The sequence below is a fragment of the Tetrao urogallus genome (assembly GCF_951394365.1).
Source record: "Tetrao urogallus genome assembly, chromosome: 1".
Lineage (NCBI taxonomy): Eukaryota > Metazoa > Chordata > Aves > Galliformes > Phasianidae > Tetrao > Tetrao urogallus.
In genome coordinates this window covers 12667750-12687344 of record NC_136813.1, presented here as the reverse complement: position 1 = coordinate 12687344, position 19595 = coordinate 12667750, and the positions used below count along the sequence as shown (strand labels likewise).

The 19595-nt window shown below is 34.3% G+C and overlaps 1 protein-coding gene across 2 annotated transcripts in view; it reads right to left on the bottom strand.

Moving 5' to 3' along the window:
- Positions 1–19595, bottom strand: part of CNTN5 (contactin 5) — a gene marked incomplete at both ends in the record, with an annotated part of 322983 nt that overhangs the window by 171224 nt on the left and 132164 nt on the right. For both annotated transcript variants that reach the window (XM_079544036.1, XM_079544037.1), the window contains one exon: positions 6603–6698. In XM_079544036.1, coding sequence (XP_079400162.1) covers positions 6603–6698 — 96 coding nt within the window. The remainder of the gene's footprint in view (positions 1–6602; positions 6699–19595) is intronic.

Here is a 19595-nt window from a genome sequence, read left to right as displayed (position 1 = left end):
GTCACTAATGACAGGTGACAGGACGAAGGGAAATGGCCTCAAGTTGTGCTGAGGAAGTTTAGGTTGGATACCAGGAAAAACTTTTTTACAGAAAGGGTTGTTAAGCTGGAATAGACTCCGCAGGGAGGTGGTTGAGTCACCCTCCATGGATGTGTTTTAAAACCGTTTGGACGTGGTACTCAGGGACATGACTTAGCAGAGGGTTGTTAGTTAAGGTAGTACGGTTAGGTTGTGCTTGGACTCAATGATCTTTAAGGTCTTTTCCAACCTGAGAAATTCTTTCTATGATTCTGTATGTTACAGTCTTAACATGTTTTTTTTTTTTTTTTTTCCTGTTATCAAATAGCAAAGTTTGAACTTCGTTATTACTCAATTAAATTGAAATAAACACAAAAATATAATAAAACCTGAAAGGGTAGTTCAGGTACCTTCAACTCACCGTAGCTAATTCATTCAGGTGGTAGGAGTGGCTCCTGAAATAATGCTTTTAATTCATTTTGTATTTGCATTATAACAATTTATGTTATGGGCATGTGAAGAACAGAAAGAGAAGTTGTTTCATTTTGTTCTTTTATATGTGACATACTAAATTCATTATACTTTTCTGCCCTTTAAATTTAGCAATCAGTACTTAATACTGTTAGCTGTGGCCTGTTCCTGATTCTCAGATCATGCTCCCAAACTGAATAAAAAATGGGTGAAAAGAAACAAACTATGGCATGCAATTATGAAAGAGATAAAGCTGAGATGGTCGTTTCTTACGTCTTAATATAGGTCTCCTTCCTATGGGCCAACCATTTGATAATTCTAGGACATAGATTTACATTCCTTTTTAACATTGATATTTGTTAAGGAAAAATAAAGAAAAAAAAACTGTAGCATTCCTCTTAATCTCACTTCTGCTAGTAGTAGAAGAAACATTAGAGCCCTGGGCAGTTCAGCCTTCCCAGGAAGTAGTTAGAAGAAGATTACAGTTATGTCCAGTTAATGTGAAATTTTCTATTTGCCTTCACATGTGTTGTTGTACATTTAGTCTCAAAAAACTCTAAATAGAAAATACTGGCTGGGGAATAAGTTCAACTTAGCTCAAAAGATAGTTATGACTGGATGCATGACCCATCCAGGTCTTATTTTGAGAAGACTGACAGTGTTTATATTAGGAATCAGCAACACAGTCCAATTCATCATTCTCAAGGGAGAAGATAAATGTGACTATTTCAGCTACACACTGGTTCCTCATGGAATTAAAGTACACAGCTTTCTCCTGAGTTGATTTGAAAAGCGAGATGTGAAAAAAAAATCATAGAAAAAAAACCCAACAATGCATATATTGTTTAATACAACAGAACTGTACTGACATGATAAATCACAGTCAGGATGAAATATCACTTGTAGGGACAATTAGAATGGTGAAGAAGCACCCACTGTTGAGGAGAGGGAGATGTAACTACAGAGACCTAAGTTCATGTAAGTTTCATATGATACGAAGAATTGGATAGATAAACATAAAAACTGAAGTTCTTTAATGCTGTGGACTGAAATACCACCAGAATCTGAATCCTGGGACAAAATACATGTCTTTAATATGAACTTGTGGCCTCTGCATAAACAGTTTGAAAGGTTTGAAGTTTACTCACAAAAGCCATCCTAGTGTATCGTAAGATTTATGTATGCCTTCAAATTAGCGTTTGATGTAGCATTCATGCAGATATTCCAGTCAACTGCTTGTAAGCAAGATCACGAACATACTGAGGGTAGTCTAACCCAAAGATAAGAAGCTTGTTATCATAAATAATTGCTATGCAAAAGCCTACTTCTAACAATTCTTAAGTCATTTAGATTTGCCCCGTTATTTCTGTGTATCATCGATGCAGTATGGGCTTAATGTGGGGAGTTCTGGGAAAAAAACTGCTGCAAGTTTGCGCATAACACCAAGTAGAGTAGTGCAGTTCACACAATGAAAGGAATATATATCATCCAGAGTGACATGGACAAGCTTGAAAAGCAGGCACATATGAAACTAATGAAGTTCAACAAGGCCAACTACAAGGTGCTGCACTTGGGTTGGAGCAATCCTGGGTATGTGTACAGGCTGGGAAAACTCACTGAGAACAGTTCCACTGAGAAGGATTTGGGGATTCCGGTGGATGAAAAGCTGGACAGGAGTCAGCAGTGTGCACTTGCAGTCCTGTAGACCAACTGTATTCTGGGCGGCATCAAAAAAGGAGTGGCCAGTATCAGCAAGGAGGTGATTGTCCTCATCTATTCTGCCCTTCTGAGGCGTGGTCTAGAGTACTTCATCCAAGCTCAGGGGCTGTTGGAATGGGTTCAGCAAGTGGCACAAAGACGACCACAGGGTTGGAGAATCACTCTTACTGAGAAAGACTGAGGGAGATAAGCTTGTTCAGCCTGAAGAAGACTCTGGGGTGACCTCATTGCAGACTTCCAGTGCTTAAAATACAATCAGGATGGAGAGAGACTTTTTACATGGTCTGATAGTGCTTGGATAAGAAGGAATGTTTTAAACTAAAAGAAGTGAAATTTAGGTTAGATGTTAGGTGGAAATTCTTTATTCGGAGGCTGGTGAGACACATGATCAGTTTGCCCATAGAAGTTGTAGGTGCCCCATTGCGGTGTTCAAGGCTAGATTGGATGGGATCCTGGGCAGCCTGATCTAGTGGGTGTCAAGCCTCCCCATGGTGGCGGTGGGTGGGCTGGAGCTTGAGTTAATGTGCTTTCCAACGATGATTCAATTATTCTATTATTTATGAAAATTATGAAGGCATAAATGCTAGTGCCTATATTACAGTTTTAGAATTGGGTAAGATCAAATTTGTCCTCCTGAAAGAGATTAAAAAAAATTCAATTTATCTTCAGTACAGATGTTGCACACTGCCTCCAGACAGCAGTGTCTCTTTGAAGTGAAGCAGAAGATGATCTACTTTGCTGACTCATAGAGTGCAGTATATTGACACTACTATAGCAATGGGAAACCTCCTTTTCTATTAAGCTGCTACTGAAAGCTTTGAATAAAAGCCTTAAAAAGCTCAACTGAAGGTATTAATTTTGAGGGAAACATGTAAATCTTGATGAAATTTTCCTTTCATTTTTAATCTTTTTGTGGTAAATCTTGTAATTAAGATAATTAAATGACTGAATGAAACCCAATGTTTACATTCTTTAGCGTAGTACAATGAAGAACCATAATCATGTTTATGGAAAAAAAGCAGCAGAAACCTTTTTAAATGGAGATATCAAACAAAGCTTGTTATTTAAGCAGTGGGTAATTAATGAATCTCTCAGTTAACAGATTTACAGCCTAGGAAAATCATTCTGAAGAAAAAGGCAGTAAAGGATAGAGAAGAAGTAGATGAAATGTTTATGGTGATTTTTAATTTTTTTAATTTTTTTATTTTTTTAAAGAATGAAATACTATGTTTATGAATGTCCAAGTTATCCATGTATTTCTCAAGGGACAACTTCAGATTTTGCAACAAAATAAGAATTAACAGAAAATCTTTTCAAGTAGAAAAATTAAAATGATGTAGTATTCCTAGTGAAGTAAGAAGCATATATATATGTGATAGTCTAAGAGAAGCAGGAGGTGAGAATCTGATGGTTGCTGTTTGTCATAAGAAGTTTGAACAAAATCTTTTTCTTGAATATAATTTGCTTCAAAGAATATCTCCTGTAAAACTCCCTCAATTTTTTGATAAGGCATTTCTCAGCAAAGGTAATGATAACTTAAGAAATACAGCCATTAAAATCAACATATATTTCTCCCTTTAATTCTCTCATTTGAGTGCACGCTGGAAATATTCTGAACATATTTGTTGTGTTTTGGGGCTTTCTTTGCATATTTCCTCTGTAAAATATTTGGAGAACAACTTAATGAACCAACATGAATAATTTGTACATATCTGTTTTGTAAATACAGTCATATTTTTCCAGAAGAACTGTGTTCTGTGAAAAGAACATGTGAGCGCTATTCAATAAAAAAAATAATTATTTATCTCTTGTTTGAAAACAGGTAAATAAACCTATATCTCTTTTAATACAGTGTTCCAACATTAAGTCTTATTTTTTTAATTTTTTTTTAACCTGCATTTACTATAAGAGCTCAATCTGGAAATTCTTAGGCGTTATAAGTATAGACTTAGAGATTTAAGAATGGGATTCTGTTGAAACATGGATTGATCATGATGCTGTGGAGAATTATTAGATCTGATAAGATATCATGGATTTATCTCCTTGGATAGTGAGTGAAAATTATTCCTAAAGATGCTGGTGAATGTGAATTAATCAATATGGTGGAGCTTGCACTGCTCATCTACAGAAAAATCTCTCTCAAAAGCCTACTCACAACTCATAGTCTTGTAAATGTTAGATGTTCACATGTCACACATGCTTCAAATATTTATTTAACTATTTAACTATTATTTAATTGTTAATTTCTAGATTATTTTATTGTTCATGATTTTAGAGGTCAAAATTTCTCAGGGCTGCTTAGGAGAAATAACATTTTGAAAATCAGATCCAGAAACTACAATCCAGAAATTGAATTCTTTAAAAAAATAATAACTGTATTTTAAATGTTCCTTCATGCAAATCCTTGACACTTCTTTCTTCTATAAAAGGACTTGGAAGTTGGACGAAAGAAGGGAAGTTTCATGTTTCCTACTTAATTTCAGTACTGAGCTCACACATTTCCCCTCTGAAGTTCTATGCTTGTTGAAAAATTTTTCATATACTGATTTTAATCTGACAGTCTTTTTTCATTAATGTCTTGTGCCTCACTACCAGAGTTTCACTGAATATTATTGAGACGTAATCAAGCGTAACATTTTTTGTAAGGATGATGGAGACTGCTCCCCTCCCCCCCAACTTTCTCAGGTGTCTCCAGGCACTACTGATATTATTTTCTGTCCCATAGCAATACCACAAAAGATTTACTACAATTCATAATTCATTTTGCAAGAAGGGAGACAGAAGGAAATTGCTTCTGATTCTGCATATTACATGACAAACAAACAAACAAACAAACAAAAAAAAGGAAGGTCAGGTCCCCTTACCATATTCATGAGCTTGTGCTTGATTTTTTATATCAATGAAATTTTTTAGCTTTCAGTGATTATTCTTCCATTCTATGAACTTCTTCTATCACAACAGAACTATGCCAATAGAGGCTACAAATATTTTTCCAGAAGGAATCTTTTGCTGTCATAGTGTACCAGTGTTGAAGCAACTATAGCCATTGATCATTTTAAGTACAGGATTTTCCAAGCAGAGTTTTGATGGCACTCTTATGAAAATGAAATAGTATAGTTTTTCACAATCAAAGGTAATGTGCCTATTGCAGTAGAACATGGCATTGAAAATCTAGCTAAATTTAAGTTTAGCAGCACATTTTTAGGGAAAATTTAAAAGTATGTTGATGACATATTAGGTGTATTTTATTAAATGACAGCAGTTAAAAAACATATGACTATTGCATTGTTGTTGCCCATCCATCCTTACACTGCCAGTCGGTTTGAAGAAATGCAATTCAGTTCTTGATTTGGAACATTTTTTTGCCTACAACTTCTTCCCTGTTTATTTATCTTAATCAAGCTTAAAATCTTGCATCTAATTGTATCACACGTGGACCATCGAGTCAAATGCAGAAATAGATTATGAAGGCAACTACAACAAGAAAATGTATTCAGAAGTCAGAAAAGTAGAGAGATGATGAGATAATTACAACTGTTTATCACGCTCATCATTATAATAACAATAATCCCACAATAGATATAAACAGAATACATCTCTACAATTGAAATTCAGAGGAGGTATTGTTTCCTACACTTCTGTCTGCAATGTGACTTTTTCTGGAACTCAAATCTGAAGTCAGGAAAAGCCATTCTGCACAGATCTCATTTCCCAAATGGGAAAACAATAAGCTATACTGCACCTAGTTGCTAACATGATATTCTGTCTAGAGCTGTGTCTCTAGGTATTATGTGTTATGTAAATGTGAAAACACATTTAGCTAACCACAGCCTTTTCAAGAGCACCAATCTGAAAAGCAGAAACACGATCTCTTTGCATAACTACAATTAAATTTGGAAATTCATAGTCATTTCATGGGATTTATGATATATCTGGCTGCTAGTAATTATGCTATTGTGTACTGGAAACTAAGCTGTACAGCAAGTGAAAGTAATCAAAACCATGTTTGTACTTCTGAAAAGAGAAGCCAATATGTATTCAAAATCTATATCTCAGCACTGACACTTGGAACAATTTTTGAAGGTTTCTAAATTCTGGGAGAAATATTATGTAATTTCAAGACAGCATATTCACCACAATTGGCATGGAGACAATTGGTACACTGAACTTTTGTAGTGGGAATAAGACATTCTCATAACAGAAATCCTGTTGCTATCCAGTGGAATTTGCAGAATGAGCGTTAATTACTCCTTTGGTGCTCCAAAAAGTTAGCAGAACTGTGTATATTTCATCTTCAAGACCCACAGTCAGGTACAGATATCAACAATGTCAACCATCCTATAATGAGCGTACTGTAAAGGATCAGTATGCATACAAGCTGCAACCTACTGTACCTGGTGAATGAAGTGGAGGGGAGCACATCAGAACCACTCCTTGACCTTCACGTACAGAGACAGCACTTCTTGTCCGACCACTAAAATTCCCCAGATCTATTAAAAGAACACAGCAATTTTAGTTACATACAAAAATTTTAATATTTGTTACTACCATAACTTATAATTTATTTCTTCTTCATCTAATGAATGATTTAATTATTATTAAGTTATAATAAAAATAATCTAATGAGTGATTTAATTATTATTGCTTTATATTTAGAGAATACTGAGATAGTTAGTCCTGCATAGCTAGTCATTTTTTCTGGTAGTACAGCTTGAAATTCAGTGTTTTCTTAGTTTAAAATCTCTGCTTTTCACTGGTATACCATTTTGATTATATGACTTTATGTAGGTTGGTTTTAAGGTCTACATTTTTCTAAAATAAAACAGATATACCAGCCAATTTTTTTTTTATTATTATTTTTTTTAACAAACCAATGTTTAGCTTTTATTTTAATGCAAAATTTATAAAGACAATAACCTTTCAAAATAGATTATTGCTGAGTCCTTTTAAAAGCAGTGTGTGTCCTGAAAGATTTTTTTTCAAGGTCAATTTTTCAGGCAAGAAGAATGTCACCAAATTTCCATAAAATGTACTTGCAGCCCTCCTCAAGAAAATGTGATATGAATCTTTTCCATAGGGGTGTCCTAAGGAACACTTTGATTTACTCCTCACATACTGACAAAGTGCATGAGTGTATACATGAACAAACTTCATGGTTTGTAAAAGATGTACAAAACTAACTGGTGGATCATGGCTTCAACACGTTTTCAGGTTGTGTCCTGAAATCAAACCAAGCAATTTCTCTGTATGTTACAATATTATCATTGCAGTACTTCCTTTGTCAGTATTGGGAGAAAACAAAGAAACAAACAAAACAAGTAAACAAACAAACAAACAAACCCCCCCAATATTTTGCAGTCCTCTGACAATGGAAAAAAGAGGTAACACTACTGAATACCTGGAACCCATACTGTAAGTATGCTATATTCATTCTATAAAGAAAAGAAAAAAAGAATTTGGAAACATTTGATATAGAGAATTTAATAGCTAAACAAACATAAATACTGTGAATTCAATAGTAAAAATTCGTAGCAGTGAAATGACAGAGTTTCTAAATAGAGAGGGGAACAGAGAAGCGATATTTTATACTTCTTTAAGAAATCCATGAGATTTGTTTTCACACATTAACTTGGTCATTTCTAGTACACCTGAAAACAAATTTGTAAGAAATGTTCTGGTTTAAATTAATCTTAAGGAAAGCATAAAAGCAAAGGAAGGTAAATCATGCATGGAATTTTCTTGAATTAAAATAATAAGTCTAGGATGGAAGATTCAGAATTAAACAAAAGGGAAATTTTATACATGTCCTGTAGCCATATTGGGGAAAAAAAAAAAAAAAAAAAAAAAAAAAAATCATTAAAAAAGGAATTTAAAACTATTATTTCTAAAAACTAAAAACTGTTAGAGGTTAATTAAAGAGATGCCATCTGCATCTGCTCAGTATTCTTACTATAACATAAACCTCCAACTCTCTTTAAGGCAGCCCCACATAGAATGAATTTATCCTTCATATTGTGGTGATGTACTTGACTGGTTGGTTAGAGAATGTTGTTTTTGTTTTTTTGTTTTTTTTTCTTTAATTCTCCAGGGAAGTTCATTTTATAGAGTTATTAGAGTTATTTAACCTTATCACAGAGCTTGTGGCAAAAATAACACTATATCTTTTCAGAGCAGTTCAAGAGGTTTTAGCTACACATTTTCCATTTTCCTTCACACAAACCTAACAAATACACAACATTCACCTCTTTGAAAATATATAGCCAGTCTTCATTGCTAATGTGAAGATCAATATATATTTCTGGAGATATTTGGCAAAGGCAGAATAGCACAATCATTTTTATTGCTAAAAAAAAGTGCAATTATCTATCTATCTATCTATCTATCTATCTATCTATCTATTTATTTATTTATTTTTAGTTTGTTACTAAAGAATAATCTTTGACACAAGAGCAATCTCCATTGCGGGAGAGAAAAAGTACAGTAATTCCGGAGCTAGTGAAGATGCAAGGCATTAAATCCAGTGTGTTTGGTGGAACATGTTCTGTATGTCCTACTTCGGGTATAACTAGCTCAGTACTGTCCTTGATCATTGACACAATTTAGAAGATTGGGAAAAAAGCAGTAACACTGATCCAAAACATCTGGCTGGCAGGATGGCTCTCTGCAGAGGCTACTCCTATTCTTCTCGGAGCTGAAGTATAAGTTTCTCTCAGCACGTGTGTGTATGTATGCATTGATGTGTGTTAAGGATAAAAAATGTTCATACTAACAAGAGTATAGAAGACGCAGTAGATCACAAAATACTTCTGCAGAATGTGAAAGGAATAATCAGAAGTAAATGAGAAGATTCTCAAGGAAGTCAAAGGAACAGAAAGTAACAGGAAAGCTGGAAAAAACTAGCAGTCAGATAAACAACTAAGTAGAGGAAAGGACCAATAGCAAATAGCAAATTGATTATACATATGTAGATGAGAATAGAAGGATCAGTCACATTAAGTTTAATACTTCAGGTGCTCTTTTTCTTTTTTTCTTTTTTTCTTTTTTTTTTAGTAAATTGACAGAATAATTCATACAAAAGCCAAAAGCTGAAACATTTTTAACTCTTGTTATCCTTCCAATTCACTTCAATTATAGTTTCTATGTCTCAGTTGCAGTTCACTGCAAACAGTGAAGAGGCAGGTTTTTGCAGCCCTGACAACAGCCCACTAATGATTGCTACCAAATTAAGATCAGATTAAAAATAAAAAATTGATCTGTGTTTGGTGTTTAGTGCTTAGGAACCACACAAAGAAGCTGTAGAAGGCTTCGTAGTTCATTATCAGTCACTTAAACCAGTTAATTCCTTTTTAAAGTAGAAACTAGACTAATGCAGAGCATTTTTCTCTTCCAGTACAATGCTTTGAGTTTAAACTATTCGTGTGCAGTTTATTACAGAGTTTTAAAGGGTATCATATGATAGGTATTAAAATGTTTAAGGGCATATGCTGAAAATACCTAAAATGAATATAAAGTAGGCAATCTTCTTTCTAACAAGGTAAAAATAGCTTTATGCAAAGTAAAATTCAGGCCAAGGACAAACATAAATGTTTTGTTGCCACAGAGTAGCCTTCTTTTCCTTGTATGTGAGAGGCAGAGCTAAGAAATGAAACTTGAGCTGGAATTGTAGCTCTTCTAAAAAGATAAGATTTACAGAAAACAAATTTGATTAAAAACATGTTTTTTCAAATTTCCAGTACAGCCTATGTTAAAAATATTGCTTAATTTTACACCTTAAGCAATAGGAAATATTTGTTCAGTAGCTCATGAGGCTCATACAGGCAACAGAAGAATTCAATGTAGGAATTAAGAAAAAATGATATCCATGATTCTACAGGGAAGTTTTAGGTTCAATGAAGTAAAATCAGTGATCATAGAATATTAAGATGGGTAAAGAAATAACTGTATCACTTTGTACTGGCATACACATATTGTCTAGGAATGCTAGTTTAAGAAGGAGGAGCTTTGTGCTTAGAATCGCTCATTGGACCTTAGCAAGAGTAACTTTGGATACTGAAGATGTTAGACAGAAAAAGCGTTCAAGAAACCTAAGGCAAAAAGATTGCTAACATGACAGAAACATCATCTAACCACATTTTGTGAAAAAAAAAAAAAAAAAAATTTGAATTTTGAAAAATCACATTATCATATGACATTTAAGTAATCAAATATGAGCAACAGTCAGAAACTTCAGAGTATGTATCATGGTTATTATTTCTGCTGTTATCATTCATTCCCCAAAACCTTTTGACTCCTTCACAAATTATCAGTCTGATAATTTGAAAGAAAAAAAAAGCCTTTGTCATCAAATAAGTTAGTGTACGTGTGCATAGCAAGAGAAAACAGAAAGATAGGGAATATGTATATATTCTAAACATACGCACTTTATTCTGTCTCACTGTATCTGCAGACTTAATGAGGAGTTTCAGGGAAATTTTTTATGTAAAATAAGAAGGTAATTAGACAGATGTTTTCAGGGAACAACAACAAAAAAGATGAAGAGCACAGAAGAAATCTTAAAGACTCCTGCCTGAAAATAAATTAAATGAAAAAAAAGAGAAAAAGCAGGATACTTTACTTTTATATACATTACATAAACTTATTTCAGAACATGTGATACATATTATAAAATTCCTTTTTTTTTCTTCCTCAGAGGTGATTAAAGAAACTTGGGACAATGGTAGTCCATAAGCATATTCTTGGAAGAAAGTAATTTTCTCTCTAACATGCTGCCAGCATAAATTATAATGTACAAACCATCCATTAATTAATCCTGAACTACATTTTCATTAGAAAACACAAAAGAATTGTTAAGGTACATTCTTTTCCTTGACCTTATTGACATTTTCACATTTGTAATTTTTATAAATTATGACTAATTGCAGTAGTAATATCCACTTACTTGTGTATTCATCTACCAGCCTATGCCTAGCTGTGTTATCTTTTAATCAGGTAATGTTTTTCTATATATTCTCCATTTACTATCACATAGATTTTACAAATCCATAAAAGTAGCTTAAAACATGCTAACGTAGTAAAATTGAAGAGCAATAATTGACCATTCCTCATATTTTCTTCCTCTGTTCATTTGGAGAAGGGCCGATGAAAGAACGGTGCGGTGGTGCTTGGCTATGTACTGGAGTGAATACACTGCAGCAGCAGCAACTTAATCCAACGGGCAACCTAAACCTACCTTAAGTAGCAAATGAAAGAAAAGACTTTCAAATACAATATCTAACAGTTAATAACCAAAATAAACTGCATCAGTAAATGGTTCTATTTCTAGAGCTGCTGAGCAAATAAACTTGCACTTGAGTAATACATTCACTGTACTACATTGTAAACACTTTGTTTTACATGAGCTTATCTTCTTCCTCAGAAACACACATGCACATTTCTATTTGATTGCTTTTTAATACACTTTCCTGGCACAGAGTGGGATGCTAATTTGTCAAAATTCTGTACACACAGTATTTATAATTCTACTTTCTTACTTTTTCCTTTGTGCTTACAAGTGCTTTTTCCATTTTCTCATTTTCTTTTAGTCTGTTTTTTTTTCCCCCAATTAAATTCACTCCACACATTTAAGCATATATTGAAAATACCATTTTATTTGTAGTAACTTTCTTTAACTAGATGCCAGTTAGCACTTTTAATGAAAGACAAGTTCCTCCTCTCCTGGTGCCACACAGAATTGATTGAGATCAATCTCCTCCTTATAATTTATTTGAAAATCCACAACTTTATAGTAGTAGTCAACAGGCCAGTCAGTCTTGCCTCCACCCATGGCAAGTTGATGGAACAATTTGTTCTGGATACAGAAAAATTGGAGAAGAAAGTTATCAGGAGTAGTCAACATGGATTCACCAAGGGGAAATCATGGTTGACCAATCTGAAAGCCTTCAATAATGTCATCACTGGCTGTGTAGGTGGGGGGAAAGGAGTTGATGTGGTGTACTTTTTGTACCTACTTCAGCAGGGTGCTTCACACTGTCTCCTACATCTTTGTTATGAAACTTAGAAAATGTGGGTTAGATAAGTGGAGGTGAGGTGAATTGAGAACTGTCTGAATGGCAAAGCTCAGAGAGTTGTTAGTAGCAGCACAGGTTGGATGCCTGTAACTAGCAGTTTTCCCAAGGCATTGCTTCTGGGTCTGATCTTGTTCAACATCTTTAACAGCAACCAGGATGAAGAGGTAGCGTCTAACCAACAAGTCTGATGATGATGATACAAAGCTGGGAGGATTTGTACCAGGTACCAGAAGGCTCTGCTACCATTCAACAAGACCTGGACAGAGTAGAGAGTTGGGCAGGGAAAAAAATGATTACATTTAACAACAGCAAGTCTTGCACCTGGGAGGAATTACTGCATGTACCAGTACAGTTTAGGGGATGACCTGCAGGAGAGAAGGTCTGCAGAGAAGCACCTGGATGTCCTGATGGACAACAGGTTGTCCACGAGCAGTTGTCTACCCTTTTGGTCAAGAAGGCCAATGCTATCCTGGGGTGCATTAAAAGGAATGTGGAAGCAGGTCGAGGGAAGTGATCTTCCCCCTCTAGTCTGCCCTGGTGAGGCCACACCTAGACTACTGTGTCCAGTTCTTGGCTCCACAGTTAAAAAAGACAGGGCTCTCCTCGAAGGAGTCCACTGGGGGGCCACAGTTGTTGCTGCTGCGGTGTTTTCTCACCAATACATAGCCACAGCATATCCTGTATGAGGGAAAGAAAACTAACAGTGGATCTGATAAATGTTTGAAAATATCTAAAGGGAAGTGGTAGGCAAATGGATGAGGCCAGGCTCTTCTCAGTGGTGTGTAGAGATAAGAAAAAGAATAATGGGAGAAGAACTTCTTTACAGTGAGGGTGATGGAGCTCTGGAACAGGTTGTCTGGAGTGGTTATGGAATGGAGATATTCAAGACCTGTATGCAGGCCTCCCTGAGCTACCTGTTGTGGGGTACCTACTTTAGCAGGGAGGCTGGACTCAATGATCTCTTGAGGTACCTTCCAACCCCCATGACTCTGTGATTCTGTGATAGGAGGCCGATACATACGATCATTAGTAATCGGAAAAAACACCTTTGTGACCACTGCATATGAACATGATGTGTGGCATTGAGCTAAATTATGTTACAGTGCCAAACATTTATTACAGCCATGAGGGCTTCTCCAAAAGTAATGACTTGTATTATGTTGGACCACAGTGTCAGAGGTGGATGTTGGTAATATGGCAGTAGAGGCTGAACATTCATTACATATTGTTGCCATGTGGCAAATGGCAGCAGAATGGTGGTCTGACAAAATGGCATCTAGCATGGAAGCATATATGAAGCAAAGTTTTGAAATTTAAATCCTCCATGTGGAAAAAATTTCTCCCACTGAAATTCATTGTTATTTGCTGAATGTTTCTGTAGATCACACAGTGAATGTGAACACAGTGAGGTGGTAGGTGTTGTGCTTCAGCAGTGTCAATAGAGACATAGGAGACAAGTCATATTCTAGATGGCCATGCACAGTTGCCATACCACAAAATGAAGGGTTTCTTGATCAGTTCAATCGTGTAAATCAGCAGATTATGGTCCAGGAACTGAATATGGAACTGAATATTGGCTTCAATATTCAATTCAATTGGCTTTTGATTCTATGATTCTATGATTCAGTGTATTGGAAATGATGGTAGCAACATTGGAATAGTTTGTACCAGATGGGTCCCATGAATGCTCACAGAGAAACAAAAGAAATACAATGTGCAGACTCCAATGCAGACTCCAGCAAGTAAAGTGGTGTTCACTGTCTTTTGGCATAGGAAAGGGCTGATCTTTTTGAATTTCCTGGAACCATAAACAAAGCATTGTGACACTGACTAAAATGAAGGCTCAAACTTCCAGAGTCTTCCAGAGAAGAAAACAATCTTTTGCAACACGATAATGCCAGGACCCATATCAGTTTGAAGACTGTGGAGCACACTACCAATCTTGGCTGGAATGTCCTGCCTCACTTACTGTACACTCTAGAACTGGTGCCTTCTGATTTCCATCTGCTCAGGTTGATGAAAGATGAACTGTGTTGGCAACATTTTCCTAGCAGCGATGCCATCACGGCAGCTGTGAAAGAGTGGGTCATCTTCAGTGGTGCAGATTTTTTTTGAGCATAGCGTGTAGGTTCTTGTTCATCTCTGGTAAAAAAAATCATAGCTGGGGTGGCAATTATATTGAAAAACAGTGTTTTGTAGTCGAGAATTTGCTCTATAGAGTAGAGTTATTTTGTGCTCCTAATTGTAATTTCTATGGAAATAAATAGGAAGCATTACTTTCAGAGCAACCTATGTTTTTTTACTTAATGTTATTATTAAGATAACATTATGTTTTTACTTCTGTTTGTTATAGGGCAATGGTGTAAACCTTTTAGCACCAACCTTCCTTTCTCCTATAAGCTACAAATTTAAAAGAAATATATAAAACAACGAAAATATAAAACTATTATCACCTGGGAAAGCATGAAAGATTTTTCAAGTTCTGAATATGTGCTATTGATATCACCTCAATTTAAATCCTTGCAACTTCCATAGTTTCTACATTTATCTTGTTTCTTTTATACTACACTGAAAAAATATCACTGCATTTCCACAACTTGTTTCATCTGACCTAGTCTGACCTAGTTTAGGTCTCTAATTTAAGAAGAGATTAATCCTAGTCAAAAACTGATTATTTCTTTTTACTGACTACAAAAAAAGACTTAGATCTACAAATTCAGGCAATGATTTATTTTAATTTCATGGATATTTTTCAGTGGCATGAATCCAAGGTTCTCTATGAAGAATAAATGCATAAAATGCAAGAAAAGTACTCCATATCAGAGTTCCAACTTTAAAGAACAATATTAGATGTTTGATAATATTTTGGATGTTTTGCCTCTTATTAGTTTTTTTCTTTGTTTGTTTTGTATTGTTTTTGCTTCTGTTTAAGCAATGTTTTATGTAAAAGAAACTAGAAATTTAGAATTGCATGTTCTATGTGACTGAATTAGGACAAATATCTGAGAATTGAAGTTCGCATTTAACGTGATGTCATGACTGTCTAGATTCATGTAACAGCAAGATGCTGGCAGATGCTATGTATATGAGGTATGACATATCAAATTATCATTTCACAGTGCTGACTTTTCACCAGATTAATGTGTATAAATGCCCCAGTACTTCAGTTCTTGTGTGTCATAAATAAAAGGTCGTATTTTCCAGGAAATTATTTATTTGCTCTTCTCTACAAGTTGTGGTGTCCTATATGACCAACAAGTCGATTGTCTGATCTAATTGTCTGAACACACCTAAAAAGTAAATCATTAAGACCTTGGAGTTAGCTGAATAGGTCAACTGGAAACAAAGGCCTTAGAATCACAAAGTGTTTCATAGGTAGCAGCTGATTGTTACAAATTATTTTAGCTAAGATTTTTAATATGACAGTTTGTATTGGAGCATGTCATTCTATTTAACATCAAGGGGAGCTGAGTTATTGCAATCTGAGCTTAGGATATGAGCATGTAATTGAACAAGTGAAAATCACAGAAGATAAATAAACTGTCACTGGTCAGCTGAACTATTATAAATACTGTCTATGTACTTAAAACTGTTGAATCTGTAAACTAGAACACATCAATTAAAATCCTTTAAGAAGATGTTTTGATCATTCATGTAATGATTCAATGTGTGGCCAATGAATAACAAATTAGTTTTTCATTTGTCATGTCAAACAGGTTAAACCTTTGTAAAATGTCTCGTCATTTCATGAGTGGTTACCTCTCCATGTATCTACCTTATTATTCTAATGTTCTTTTAGACCATTCACTTTTGAATTCAGATGCTCCTCTGCTCTTGTCTCCTCTACACTTTCTGTTTCTCAAGAAGTCATTTTCTACCTAAGATATCTATATAAAAACTGAATAAAGACACAGATGAGTAAGTTGAACTATGCAGATCAGTTCACAGTGTTACCCATGAGTGATCACAGTCTTGAAAATGCACATCAAACAGCAATCCTTCCGTATGTCATTTGATAACTTAAACTTCTTTATCATTTATCACTATTATGATATTGTTAGTTGATCAATAGAAATATAAGTAAATAATGTCTCCTGAACATCAATTAGATGTTTCACACAATACGGATTGATTTCTTTAACAATAATTCTCTTTTTTACTGACTTTTTTAGAGCAAAACAAATTACCACCAAGTATGTCCCTGCTGACTGCTGATTTTGAAACTAAATGCAATCAAATCTGGGAAACCTGTTAACTTGGAAGTTATTAATAATTTGGAAGTATTACCACTACATCAAAGGAGAATCAAAGGAAACCTTCTCCTTTCATATGGGCTTCTGTCCACACAGCGTATGAGAAAATAAAACATTTGTTGCACCATACTGACCAAGATTGCACATATATCTAAAAACTGCAGTACGCGAGCCTTTAAAAAAAATAGTCTGGAAAGGCAGGTATTTTGATAGAAGTCAACTTAATTTCCTTACAGAATAGGTCTGGGTGTTCTATCAGAACATATACATTTCTTCAAAAACATTGTGCATTACCTTAAGTCTTAAAGCCACAACTGGCCACAACTGAAAGTTATATTTATACAAAGTCTTGTCACAAGAGAAGACTGGGCTCCATGATACACGTGTTGATTACTGTGGGCCAAATCATCAACTGAGAGGTTTAAAAAATAAATTCCAGTCTCAATATTTTTTTTGTTCTGAATGCATAAATATTTCATGTAGGAAAAATTCTGTTAGAGAAATCAAACCTGTTAGGAACTGGCCTTGTAGTAAATTACAATAAAATAAACAGTCATTCAGAGAGAGTCAGACATGAAAGAAGACATAGAGAAAAATCTTAAAAAGAAGTTGAGCCATTTCAAATATATTTGTGTTCATTTGGTATAACAGCATAAACACATAATAAAATTTTGTCAGCAAAGAATGAATGTAAGTAAGTATAGTGGATACACTGTATGAAAAAAAGGAGTACATTTCACCAAAACAAAAGTGGCCATTAGTGAAAAGTAATGTCTGGAATTTATACTGAACAAAGAAAGGACAAGTTTGGATCTCATAACTAGAGATTATGAAATAAAAAAAATATTGAATTGATTGGTCAAATTTAATACAAAACAATGTAAATAATGAATTGGATATTGAACACTGAAAGAAAAATCATTAAAAAAATCCACAGAATAAATGCTTACAGAACCACAGTTTTTGAAGAAATATTGCCAGATAATCACTGAATGACTTAGAAACTTAGTAACAAGAAGTAACGTGTCACACTCTGAATATGTGAGTCTTTAATATTTCAGGATGAATATCTTTTCATACCTGCCAGGCTTGACCTAGTTATCATTGCATAATATAAAAGTAGTTTGTTTCTCCTACTGCACTGGAAGTTATAGCTGTTTTTTTTTTTTTTTTTTTTTTTTTTTTTTTTTTTTTTTCTGTCTGAAAATCAAGTCCTTTGAAAACTTCTCTGTCACATTATTATGATGTGTTGTTCTGGTGCAATCATTGTAAAAGAAGATCGGAAAATCTGAAAGGTTTTCCAGTAAAAGTTATGAGATTAATTTGAATTACAGAAAACATCTTATGGAGTTGAATGCCTAAAACTAATAGAAATATTGCTAAAGATAAGAAAATGAAAACTTTCCCATCTTTTTTATCTAAGAAAATATCTGAGCTTCTGAATTAATCTGCTTGTGACTCTAGCTGATCCTACAAATAAATATTTAAGTTTACTTATTGGAATGGTCTCCAGTGAGCTTACTCAAAGGATTTAAATGGAGGCATAAATCTTTGTATACTTTGGAATATGATTGCTCAATATATATCTTATTCATTATTTGTTTACACAAAATGATAACAAATTAAGAGATACTCTTAAAAAAGATTAAGAAGAAATAATATTGAAAACAGTGACGTATGGAAAATAATATGAAAATGATTCAAGACTAACGACAGATGAAATATCATTGGAAAGACTGATGTTTAAGGAGATGATACCTACACATTTGAGGAAAAATGCATGCATGTTGTAAATGTATCTTAATATAAACTGTTTTTGCTTACTACACTATAAACTACATTACGGGTTTCACATTCCAAAGAGATGAAATGGGATTTTTATCAGTGTAATTGCAAATTATTGACACGAACAATTACTGTGGAACCATACATTCATTTTTGTCCAACTCAATTACTACTATATATTATATGTTTCCTGTTAACAACACAAGCATGGATTGTAGGATTAAACTCATTCTAAGTAAAGCATCATGTTAGAATATTTATGTTTACTGATTCAGCCACAGTTATGTCATAAATGGTTATGATTTAAAAATGTGAATCAAATGAAAGCAAAATCAAAATGAATAGTACTGTGACTAAGTAATGGTAGCTAGTCAATGTGGAGCTTATCATATGATTCTACTTTGATGTAGCAGAAAACAATGCAAAGAAATAGACACTTTAAAAGCCTGATTCATCTGACCTATGTCAACATGACACAAATGAATTGTGTTCTAGGAGTTCAATAGACTAAGTGGGGAATTTAATCAATTATTTCAGATTCAGCTGCCTATACATTTAGATATCTGACAATAAAGGAAAATGAATAAAGTGAATTATATTTCCTTGATCTCCAGATTGCTTTCTAATTGTCTCAATATCTACCATGCTCTGACATAACTACATAGAGGCTGACAGAAGTTAATTTAAAATCCTTTAATTATGTCTGACATTCATTAGTAAAAGATGAATAAATAGTTTTTACCTCTTCTCAGTTCAGCACTGATCTTATTTTTCAAATGATACACAGGAAATCTGGATATAATATTTTTCCAAATATATTCAAATTAAAGGCAAAATTCAAACTTTAACCTTCTGTAGACTTTTTTACTGAAAACTGTGGAATTAATGTATTGTACAATAATGTTCCCAAAGCACAAAGTAGATAGGTTTAGATTTAGAGACCCAAAATCCTGATTCTGGATCACAGAATCGCAGAATAGTTAAGGTTTGAAGGAAGCTCTAGGGGCCATCTGGTCCAACCCCTTCTCAAGCAGGGACACCCAAAGCAAGGTGTTCAGGATCACGTCCCACTGGCTTTTGAAGATCTCCAAGGAGGAGATTTCACAGCCTTTCTGGGAAATCTGTGCAAGTATTTTGTAATCTACACAGCACAGAATTGATTTGTGATGTTCAGAGGGAACCTGTGTTTATAATCAAACTAAAAAAATAGCAGCTGCTAATACATATACCTATCATAAACCAACATGAAAACGGAAAGAGTATCAAAAGGGAGACATCTGCA